The 12,503-nt window shown below is 41.9% G+C and overlaps 1 protein-coding gene across 3 annotated transcripts in view; it reads right to left on the bottom strand.

Annotated features, from left to right (window-relative positions):
* Nucleotides 1–12,503, bottom strand: part of LOC106561050 (ATP-binding cassette sub-family C member 8) — a 123,165-nt gene that overhangs the window by 60,162 nt on the left and 50,500 nt on the right. For all 3 annotated transcript variants that reach the window (XM_045688098.1, XM_014124631.2, XM_014124633.2), the window contains exons 7-11: nt 12,011–12,199; nt 7,350–7,514; nt 6,230–6,385; nt 1,501–1,635; nt 240–402 (exon numbers count right to left, since the gene is read on the bottom strand). In XM_045688098.1, coding sequence (XP_045544054.1) covers nt 240–402; nt 1,501–1,635; nt 6,230–6,385; nt 7,350–7,514; nt 12,011–12,199 — 808 coding nt within the window. The remainder of the gene's footprint in view (nt 1–239; nt 403–1,500; nt 1,636–6,229; nt 6,386–7,349; nt 7,515–12,010; nt 12,200–12,503) is intronic.

The raw sequence follows: 12,503 nt of genomic DNA, 5'->3' as shown, positions 1-12,503 counted from the left end.
GAGGTAAGGTAACCTACTAGACGTGGATGTGTAGAGGGAGGTAAGGTAACCTACTAGACATGGATGTGTAGAGGGAGGTAAGGTAACCTACTAGATATGGATGTGTAGAGGGAGGTAAGGTAACCTACTAGATATGGATGTGTAGAGGGAGGTAAGGTAACCTACTAGATATGGATGTGTAGAGGGAGGTAAGGTAACCTACTAGATATGGATGTGTAGAGGGAGGTAAGGTAACCTACTAGATATGGATGTGTAGAGGGCGAAGGCCTGCAGGCTGGTGAGCTCCTTGCCCCTGGTCTCCTCCACACTGTGACAAAATATGTGTTCCCAGGCGTACAGTTTCAGCAGCTTGATGCCCCGCAGCAGCTCATTAGTCTTCTTCAACCGCTCACTGGAGTACTCCTTTAGGATGACACACACACACACACACACACACACCCGAATGACTGGAGTATTTCTATACCAAAATACATGCAAACATCTGCATTCCTTGCTGTTTTAGTCTGCTAAATAAATGTGATTGATTGAATGAATGAATGACTGGAGTACTCATGTACAGTATCATAACACAGACAAACAGAGTAGTCCTATACCATAGTACACACAAGTATGTCAGAACAATATGATTGCCATGAAAGATACAGTATTTCATCTCAGACAATTAAGCCAGTGAGATACACACTGTAGCATGGTATTATAGAAATGAGCAGTGTATTTGGAGAGAGAGGCAGACAAAGCAGAAAGACATGTTACGTGATTAATGAAGAGATTATGGTTGACAGTGATTACAGCATCAAGTCTTCTTGGGTATGATGCTATAAGCTTGGCACACCTGTATTTGGGGAGTTTCTTCCATTATTCTCAGCAGATCCTGTCAAGCTCTGTCAGGTTGGATGGGGAGCAAGGCCCTTTCCCCCCGATTGCTCAGTTTGGCCAGGCGGCCTGCTCTAGGAAGTCTTGGTGGTTCCAAACTTCTTCTATTTAAGAATGATGGAGGCCACTGTGTTCTTGGGGACCTTCAATGCTGCAGACATTTTTTGGTAGCCTTCCCCAGATCTGTGCCTTGACACAATCCTGTCTCAGAGCTCTACAGGCAATTCCTTCGACCTCGTGGCTTGGTTTTTGCTCTGACATGCACTGTCAACTGTGGGACCTTATATAGACAGGTGTGTGCCTTTCCAAATCATGTCCAATCAATTGGATTTACCACAGGTAAATCCAATCTAGTTGTAGAAACATTTCAAGGATGATAAATGGAAACAGGATGCACATGAGCTCAATTTAGAGTCTCATAGCAAAGGATCTGAATACTCATTTACATAAGGTATTTCTGTTTTTATACATTTGAAAAATAGTTTTCGCTTCATCATTATGGGGTATTGTATGTAGATTGCTGAGGATTTTTAATTAATCAATTTTCGAACAAGGCTGTAATCTAACAAAGTTTGAGGAAAAAGTCAAGTGGTCTGAATACTTTCCTGAAGGCACTGTATCACTCACCAGGGTGCTCTTCTGTGCTTGGGACAGCTTGGTGGCCACAAAGTACTGGACAGGGGCCAGTACAGCAATGACTGTGGCCCCAATCAAAGCACTGATCCCCAGGAGGTAGTAGAGCAGAATAACCCCCACAATGATCTGGAGAATACAATGCAGAATGTTGTTTGGGCATGTTCAACCTTGGGAAATGTTGAGATCAGGGAAAATATTAGATTGCACATCTGATTGGACATGTAAATGAATGGAACATGAGTGAATCGCAGCTTCTCTCTCTCTCTCTCTGACTTCCACATACTCGCAAGTGCACACACAAACACAATATGCCATTAACCTGTCTCCCTTTGACCTTGAGAGAGAGAGGTAGGAGAAACTGTCCGTGTCCGAATATCCATACTAGCATACTACACTGAACAAAAATATAAATGCAACATGCAACATTTTTAACGGTTTACTGAGTTACTGTTCATATCAGGAAATCAGTCAATTGAAATAAATTCATTAGGCCCTAATCTATGGATTTCACATGACTGGGAATACAGATATGCATCTGTTGGTCACAGATACTTAAAACATCAGAAAACCAGTCAGTATCTGGTGACCACCATTTTCCTCATGCAGTGCGACATCTCCTTGGTATAGAGTTGATCAGGGTGTTGATTGTGGCCTGTGGAATGTTGTCCCACTCCTCTTCAATGGCTGTGTGAACTTGCTGCATATTGATGGGAAATGGAACACTGTCGTACACGTCGATCCAGAGCATCCCAAACATGTTCTCCGTGCATTCAAATTGCCATTGATAAAATGTAATTGTGTTCATTGTCCTTAGCTTTATGCCTGCCCATTCCATAACCCCACCACCACGGGGCTCTCTGTTCACCCTCCAATTTGGCAAATCTGACCATAATTCATAATCCTCCGGATTCCTGCTTACAAGCAAAAACTAAAGCAGGAAGTACCAGTGACTCGCTCAATATGGAAGTGGTCAGATGATGCGGATACTACAGTATGCTACAGGATTGTTTTGCTAGCACAGACTGGAATATGTTCCATGATTCATCCAAAGGCATTGAGGACTATACCAACTCAGTCACCGGCTTCATCAACAAGTGCATCGGCGACGTCGTCCCCACAGTGACCGTACGTACATATCTCAACCAGAAGCCATGGATTACAGGCAACATCCGCACCGAGCTAAAGGTTAGAGCTTTCAAGGAGTAGGACACTAATCCGCACGCTTATAAGAAATCCCACAATGCCCTCAAACGAACCGTCAATACAGGACTAAGATTGAATCCTAGTACACAAGCTCTGATGCTCGTCGGATGTGGCAGGGCTTGCAAATTATTACAGACTACAAAGGGAAACCCAGCCACGATCTGCCCAGTGACGCGAGCCTACCAGATGAGCTAAATGCCTTTTATGCTGGCTTCGAGGCAAACACTTAAGCGTGCATGAGAGCACAAGCTGTTTCGGACGACTGTGTTATCATGCTCGCCGTAGCCGTGAGAAAGACCTTTAAACAGGTCAACATTCACAAGGCCGCTGGGCCAGACGGATTACAAGGGCGTGTACTCAGAGCATGTGTGGACCAACTGGCAAGTGTCTTCACTGACATTTTCAACCTCTCCCTGACCGAGTCTGTAATACCAACATGTTTCAAGCAGACCACCATAGTCCCTGTGCCAAAGAATGCGAAGGTATCCTTCCTAAATGACTACTGCCCCGTAGCACTCATGTCGGTAGCCATGAAGCGCTTTGAAAGGCGGGTCATGGCTCACATCAACACCATCATCCCGGGAACCCTAGACCCACAACAATTCACATACCGCCCCAACAGATCCACAGATGATGCAATCTCAATCGCACTCCACACTGCCTTTTCCCACCTGGACAAAAGGAACACCGATGTGAGAGTGCTGTTCATTGACTACAGCTCAGCGTTCAACACCATAGTGCCCACAAAGCTCATTACTAAGCTAAGGACCGTGGGACTAAACACCTCCTTCTGCAACTGGATCCTGGACTTCCTGATGTTCCGCCCCCAGGTGGTAGGAGTAGGCAACAACACATCTGCCACGCTAATCTCAACACCGGGGCCCCTCAGGGGTGTGTGCTTAGTCCCCTCCTGTACTCCCTGTTCCCCCACGACTGCATAGCCAAGCACGACTCCAACACCATCATTAAGTGTGTTGATGACACAACGGTGGTAGGCTTGATCACTGTTAACGATGAGACAGCCTATAGGGAGGAGGTCAGAGACCTGGCAGTGTGGTGCCAGGACAACCTCCCCCTCAATGTGAGCAAGACAAAGGAGATGATTGTGGACTACATGAAAAGGAGGGCATAACAGGCCCCCATTAACATCAACAGGGCTGTAATGGAGCAGGTCGAGAGTTTCAAGTTCCTTGGTGTCCACATCACCAACAAACTATCATGGTCCAAACACACCAAGACAGTCGTGAAGAGGTGCTACAGTGGTGCTACAGAGGGTAGTGCGTATGGCCCAATACACCACTGGGGCCAAGCTTCCTGTCATCCAGGACCTATATACACTTGGCGCTGTCAGAGGAAGACAAGAAAAAAATTCTAGGACTCCAGTCACCCAAGTCATAGACTGTTCTCTCTGCTACCGCACGGCTTGTGGTACCAGAGCGCCAAGTCTAGGTCCAAAAGGCTCCTTTACAACTTCTACCCCCAAGCCATTACACTGCTAAACAACTAATCAAATGGCCACCTGGACTATTTACATTGATGACTCCCCCGCCCCTTTGTTTTTACACTGCTTCTACTCACTGTTTATTATCGATGCATAGTCACTTTACCCCTACTTACATTGGCTCGGAACCTCGTTATTGTTATGTAATTTTATTGTGTTACTTTCCATTTTATTTTTTACTTTAGTTTATTTAGTAAATATTTTCTGAACACTATTTCTTGAACTGCATTGTGGGTTAAAGGCTTGTAAGTATGCATTTCACTGTAAAGTCTACGCCTGTGAAATTTGATCTGTTCACAAAGTTGACAGCAAACTGCTCACCCATACGATGCCATACCATCTGCCTGGTACAGTTGAAACCGGGATTCATCCGTGAAGAGCCATCGAAGGTGAGCATTTGCCCACTGAAGTCGGTTACGACACCAAACAACGCAGATGAGCTTCCCTTAGACGGTTTCTGACAGTTTGTGCAGAAATTCTTTGATTGTGCAAACCCACAGTTTCATCAGTTGTCCGGGTGGCTGGTCTAAGATGATCCTGCTGTCACGGTTGTCGTAAGGAGAAGCGGACCAAAGTGCAACGTGTGTGTCGTTCCACATTTTATTTATACTGTGAAACTATGCAATACATAAATAAACTGAATACATTTTTTCTCCGTACTGGTCCCCCGTGGGAATCGAACCCACAACCCTGGTGTTGCAAACACCACGCTCTACCAACTGAGCCACACGAGACCATAACTAGAACATAACAACATAGAAAAACGAAACTAGAAAACCCCCCTGTCACGCCCTGACCTACTCTACCATAGAAAATCACAACTTACTATGGTCAGGATGTGACAGTACCCCCCCCGAAAGGTGCAGACTCCGAATGCAACTAAACAACAAAAGAAAACCCAAAAAAGGGAGGGTAGGGTAGGGAGGGTGACAAGTGTCTATGGCGGCTCTGGTGCAGTACACAGAACCTTATTATTACTGTATTTTTAGAGTTCCAAAAACCTTTTGACCACACTGTAAAAAAAATCCTGGCAGGATTCTGCTGTCAATTATGTTCTATAGGCCCACGCCTTCTCTGTAGTATATTTTGGCCCACATTTGATCTCTTCATGTTGGCCATCTTCTCATGATCTGTTTTCTATATAAAAACAATTATCATGTGCTTTCACCCATGTAATTAGCTGTTAGGGGTTCAAAGGTTAGGGGGGTGGGATGACCTGAAATATTCTGCTTTTACAAAATGTTATGCTGTTTTCAAATGAAATTCAATACCTTGCTCTTGTTATAGCTTTTAGAAAAATACAGTATATTATCCTAAACTTTACAGTAATGTACTGTTAAACTAAAGTTTCTTTGGAATTTACGGAAACATACTGTACCTTGATTTACAGTAACTTACAGGTAACTGGCTGCCGGTAAGTTACTGTAAAAACAACAGATTTGATTTTGTTTTACAGTGCATTAGAGGGTGCATTAGAGGGTGCATGGTATTGTTGCTGGCTCCTTAACATCATTTGAGGAGTGCCTTGTAAGAGGCTATTATTTGTTCTACTTGTTAGTGAGAGTGCTGTACCAATTGAGCTGGTATGTTATTTAAAGTGATATAATTTATTGTTGATATGCCGTAATGTGTACCTAGCAAACAACCTGCTTGCACTAATCCCATGTAATTACAGTAAAATACAGTGAAATTCAAAACCCGTTAGTGAGAGTGCTGTACCAATTGAACTGGTCCATTTACTTTTTAAAGTACAATACAGTCAATTCTACAGTAGTGTACTCTGTGTCATTACACAGTACTTGCTTTGATACTGTATTTAGATTACAGTAGGTGTATTGCAATATGAAATATAGTAACTTATTTGCCTCTTTACTGCCTGTGAGATACTGTCAAATTTACAGCAATCCCTTTTCAGTATACTGTAGACTTGAACCAAACAGAATATACCCAGATATAATATAATTAAATACAGCTGAATAGAACCTAACCAAGTACAGGAGAACAGAATAGTGTTACCTGGACTGGCATGGCCCACAGGTTGGGACAGAGGAAGAAGAACCACATGAGCTGGTTGGTATCTATGGCTACCAGGTTGCAGATCTGTCCCACTGTCAGTTCTCCCATGGACATGTTGGAGGTGCACAGCCGCATGATCTTATTGTAGATCTTAGTCTGGAAGGAGAAGTCAGTCAGACACATCATAGGGAAACGGATAACAATTCCACACACAGACATGGGGGGAAACAGAGGGTTATATGCAAGACGAGTAATGAGGGAATGCAAACCTGGTGTGCGGGAAAACAAGGCAAAACAAATGGAAAATGAAAGGTGGATCGGCGATGGCTAGAAGACCAGTGACATCGACCGCCGAACGCCGCCTGAACAAGGAGAGGGACCGACCTCGGCGGAAGTCGTGACAGTGGGATAAAAACAGGTGCTTCCAAACAGGTGTGGTTCCTGAGTTAATTAACATCTCATCATGCTTAGGGTCATGTATAAAAATGCCCAATTGCCCATTGTTTTGGCTACCATGGCTAGAAGAGATTTCCGTGACTTTGAAAGAGGGGACTCGAAGGAGCATAGGGTGTTTAATAAAGTGTGTGTGTGTGTGTGTGTGTGTGTGTGTGTGTGTGTGTGTGTGTGTGTGTGTGTGTGTGTGTGTGTGTGTGTGTGTGTGTGTGTGTGTGTGTGTCAGTCACCAGATCTCAACCCAATTGAACACTTATGGGAGATTCTGGAGCGGCGCCTGAGACGGGGTTATCCACCACCATCAACAAAATGTCAAATGATGGAATTTCTCGTGGAAGAATGGCGTCGCATCCCTCCAGACACTGCCAAGGAGCATTGGATCTGTCCTGATGGTTCGTGGTGGCCCAATGCCCTATTAAGACACTTTATGTTGATGTTTCCTTTACTTCGGCAGTTACCTGTATGTCATTGAATATATTGACAATGTATGACTGTACTCTCTATGAGCTCTGCTGCGTTTCTACCATAGACAGGCATACTGTACAAAATTGATGTATTGATACTACAGATGCTTTTGTAACACTAATCCCCTGTTTCTAAGTAATAGAGAATGAGAGATCATTTTTGCGATGTGGTCCCTACTGTATATAGGCCTAGAGTACAGTACCTGTATAGCCCCTCGTAAGTTGATGCCAGTCTCGATGGCCACATAATACGAGGCCTGGAGGAAGGTTCTCTGCAGGATCAGGGCAAAGAACAGCAGCACGGCCAGCACGTATGCATTCGCCAAGAACTCTTGAGAGGAGATAAAGTAGACCCCCAGCAGCTTTATCTGAAAGCAAAGCGAGAGACACAGACATTGACCCAGTCAGTCAGTACCCCCAGTCAATATCCTACTCACATAGACAGGAGCTGCCTGCAGGGAGGGCATCGGATCAAAGAAAACATACGGTGAGTCTGACTGTGACTCTCATGACATGTTCAAAATCTCTCAAAGAGAATATGTACATCAGAGGGGAAAATGGTTTGATTTTCTATAAGGAAATTACATTCATTCCTACCCCGTTGAGAAAAATAACTCCCAGACATTCCTTAAGATGATCAATGAACAATCTACTTAAAAGTAATCCGCTGTATCTTTCTTATCTAACACTCTTGATCATGCCAACTATTCTTGGCACACTCTCCCTCTTTCTGGCTGTACTGTAATGATGATGGATGTCTTTAGAGTCATTCAGTTCTCCCAGTGAATCACACCAAGGTTGGGGTCATACTGTATCAAATCCACTATTTTCAGGAAGTTCAATCAATGACAGAAGTCATCCTTCAGCTGCTGTCCCTAGCCTTGGATTATGCAGTAAAGGGTCTCAGGTGAGAAATATATATATTTTCTCATATCTCTGAGGAGCCATTAAAACTAGGACAGGTAATACGTCATTCTAGCTTAGATATAATTTGGCAAGTCTCTCTCTCACACTCTCTCCCTCTTCCCCGTCTCTCCCTCTCTTTCTTGCCGTCTCTCGCTCTCTCTTTCACATTTCACAATCTTTAATGGTATACAGTCGACTCCTGTCCTAAATGTATGTCAAATGAATGCAAATTAATACTTTGTTTGAGTACACTGCCCTTCAAGTTCCAGCTTTCCATTTTTCTCTGGACATCTGGACGCTCCATTGCACGGATTCACAACAAGTTATTGAGAAGTTCCAAGCCATTGCATTTATCAATAGTTGACTACACCTCCTTTTCTTGTCAGCCTACAGTCTCATGGCATAATTTTTTTAGCTTGACAGCACTCTTTAATCTCTTCCAGGGGCGACTATTTCAGTCTACCCTCGGCCCAAACACAATGTCAAGATGGAGCCAGAGCCAGAAAAGAATGCTGTTTGCCTTCTATGAGTGTCTACAGACAACAGGTCCACCCACTGTTTCCAAATCAGCTCCTCTTTTAGATATTCAGTTTCGTAACCTCTGACAAAATCATAAAATACATTTTCTTCGGAAGAAGGCATTTACCTTATGCTTTCTACAAGTAGCTACAGAACACTTCTACTGTTACTGAGCCAAATCAGCAGTATTCCATTACGTAACTCTGTGACTTTCAAACAACAAACGGAGGATCTATTATTACAGCAGCAGAGGAGATCTGACAGATGCGTCCATGTCCTGTCTGCTCTGAGTGGAATATGAGAGTTTGAGACAGACCGACAGACAGAAAGCAGCACAGTGAGGTCGCCAGTCATTAACCTCATAAATACTTCATTGGCTTAAAATGAGGAGTTCACCTTTGAGGATAAGTGTGTCCTCCTTTTGGAGGACCTGACCTTTTAAAAACGGGAGATGTGTGTGTTTGCGTGCATGCACCTACAGTTGAAGTTGGAAGTTTACATACACTTAGGTTGGAGTCATTAAAACTCGTTTTTCAACCACTCCACACATTTCTTGTTAACAAACTATAGTTTTGGCAAGTCGGTTAGGACATCTACTTTGTGCATGACACAAGTCATTTTTCCAACAATTGTTTACAGACAGATTATTTCACTTATTATTCACATTATCACAATTCCAGTGAGTCAGAAGTTTACATGCACTAAGTTGACTGTGCCTTTAAACAGCTTGGAAAATTCCAGAAAATTATGTCATGGCTTTAGAAGCTTCTGATAGACTAATTGACATCATTTGAGTCAATTGGAGGTGTACCTGTGGATATATTTCGAGGCCTACCTTCAAACTCAGTGCCTCTTTGCTTGACATCATGGAAAAATCTAAAGAAATCAGCCAAGACCTCAGAAAGAAAATTGTAGACCTCCACAAGTCTGGTTCATCCTTGGGAGCAATTTCCAAATGCCTGAAAGTACCACGTTCATCTGTACAAACAATAATACGCAAGTATAAACACCAACTTATTGTGGGAAGCTTGTGGAAGGCTACCCGAAACGTTTGACCCAAGTTTAACAATTTAAAGGCAATGCTACCAAATACTAATTGAGTGTATGTAAACTTCTGACCCACTGGGAATAAATCATTATCTCTACTATTATTCTGACATTTCACATTCTTAAAATAAAGTGGTGATCCTAACTGACCTAAGATAGGGAATTTTTACAAGGATTAAATGTCAGGAATTGTGAAAAACTGAGTTTAAATGTATTTGGCTAAGGTGTATGTAAACTTCCGACTTCAACTGTATGTGTGTCCTTGCCCATCAGTGTTTGCAGGGATGGGCAAAAATGACAAAATATAGATAGACAATACCATAAAGATCAATGTATCAAAATAAACTACAAAATACTTATATTTTGTAATGTAGTTAATTAAAATACATGTAGCCGGCACAAACAAAACAAGTAGCCGGCACAAACAACAACAACATTCTCACTAACGATTACAAAAAGGTTTTACTTACTATGACCGTGATATGTTGTTGTTTTACTGCCTTTGTTGTGCAAAATGTAAAATTATATGTGAAAATTAATATACTGGGTGGAGCTCACTGGCATAATACTCAGCATGCTTTACAATTGTTCATTTTTAGCAGATGTTTTTATCACACCATAGTGCTACCAGACTTCTGATACCAACACAGGGTGAAAGGGGGGCCAGAAAATGTGAACCGCTATTGAAAATACATTGTAGTGTAGTTCAGCCCAGTGTAATTGAAATTACAAAACACTCAGAAGTAATTAAAATACATATTTCAAATACACGTAACATAAATACTGCCCATCTCTGAGTATACGTGTGGGCTGTCTGTATCTAACTCCCTAGCTGTGACAAGAGATGGGCAGTATTTCTGTTACATGTATTTTAAATTGTCACGCTCTGACCTAGGAGAGCTGTTTTTTCTCTGTTTAGTTAGGTCAGGGTGTGATAGGGGGTGGGCATTCTAGGTTTTTGTTTTCTATGTTTTGGCCGGGTATGGTTTCCAATCAGAGGCAGCTGTCTATCGTTGTCTCTGATTGGAAGCCATACTTAGGCAGCTTTTATCCCTTGGTTGGTGTGGGTAGTTGTTTTCTGTTTTGTTAAATTAACCTGACAGAACTGTCGGCTGTCATTTTTGTTTATTTGTATTCCGTGTTCATTTTCATAAAAATTTACGATGAGCACTCAACACGCTGCGCCTTGGTCCCCTTCATATGACGCCCGTTACATAAATACGTATTTAAATGACTTTTGAGTATTTTGTCATTTGTATTTCACCAGCCTGAACCACAATCCAATGCATTTTGGAACAAGATACTTTCGAAACCTCTAATTTGTAGTTTCAAAATAACATTTTTTATAGCGGTTCACAATTTTGTGTCCCCCTTTCACCCTGCACTGGTATTAGTCGTAACATAGTTTTGTTACCGTTATGATGTAGTGAAGGCGTGTACTTGTATTGTATTTAGAAATGTCAATATATCTGTATTTTATGTAAATACAATAATTTGCTAAAGTATTTAGTATTTTAGTTTGATACATTGGTCTTTAGACTGTCTTGTATTTGCTACAAGATACATTTGGCTGACTGAGATGCTCCCTCCTCCTCCTGACCATCAATTTTGTGTCTCTCTTTCACCCTGCATTGGTATCAGAAGTCTGTTAAATTACCTAAATGTAAAAATGAACACTTGGTATTATTGTAATGTGCTCTGCCCCCGAATCAAGGCCAATAATAATAATACCTATTGTTTTTTGTAATTGTTACATTTAGGTCATTTAGCGGACACTCTTATTCAGAGTGACTTACAGTCAGTGCATTCAACCAAGGTAGATAAACAACCACATATCACAGTCATAGCAAGTAAAACAATTTTTGTATGTTACCGTTACAGAGAATGTTGTTGTAGTGAAGGCGTGTACTTGCAACTGTATTTTGTATTTTGAAATGACAAAATACCTGTATTTAATGTAAATACAATACTTTGCAAAAGTAGTTAGTATTTTAGTTTGATACATTGGTTTTTAGAGTATCTTGTATTTGTTACAAGATACTGTACATTCTGATGGATATTTTTCCCATCTCTGGCTGTGACGGAGATGCTCCCTTCTCCTGACCTACCTACAGATTTTAACACCAGATAATGTTATTTAAACCCCCAAATTAGCCACACCTGTAACTACCAGTATAATGGTCAGATTTTGGGCGGATGAATCCCATTATCTGGTGTTAGAATCTGTAGCTCTGACCCATCCATCTGACTTCCGAACTTTCTTCATTAGCTAACATTGATTGATTTACTTAGTTTTCTTACATTTCTTGATGTATACACAATTCAGCTTTTAGCTGCCATGTATACAAAAAAATTAAATAATAATATATAATAATAAATAATATATTCTCACCGGGGGCTGTATGGTGTGATTCTCCTTGCTGATGTGGTGGACGATGCCAGAGATACAGAGAGGCCCAGCGAAGCCCAGCAGGTCAGCCAGGAAGCGAAAGGTGATGCTGATGATGAGGGGACGTCCAAACGCCTGGCATAGGGCCCTCCAGATCCACTTAGGGTCCTGCGGCATGGAGCCCAGAGGCCTCTGCAAGAGGAAGAACATCATGATTTCAGTATATCAGGTAAAAAAGTGAAAAATCACCCAGCAAATTTCCCAGTGTTAACTAGAGTTGATATTTCAGTCTAACGTTTCTTGTGTTGATTCAGGTGTTAAATGAACTGTGTAAGTGTTAAATTAGCACACACTGTGTTGGTGTTAATAACCAGTGTTAAACCAAAACCACGCCCATTGTTATATTTCACAGCGTGCTCCATTGCTGGTTCATTGTTCTAACTGTTTGTTTCAATATCTATTATTTTTATTCATCTTATGCTACTCAAATATAAAT

The sequence above is a fragment of the Salmo salar genome, chromosome ssa10 (genome assembly GCF_905237065.1).
Source record: "Salmo salar chromosome ssa10, Ssal_v3.1, whole genome shotgun sequence".
Lineage (NCBI taxonomy): Eukaryota > Metazoa > Chordata > Actinopteri > Salmoniformes > Salmonidae > Salmo > Salmo salar.
The sequence above is the reverse complement of the archived record's forward strand: the minus strand, read 5'-3'. Positions and strand labels throughout refer to the sequence as shown.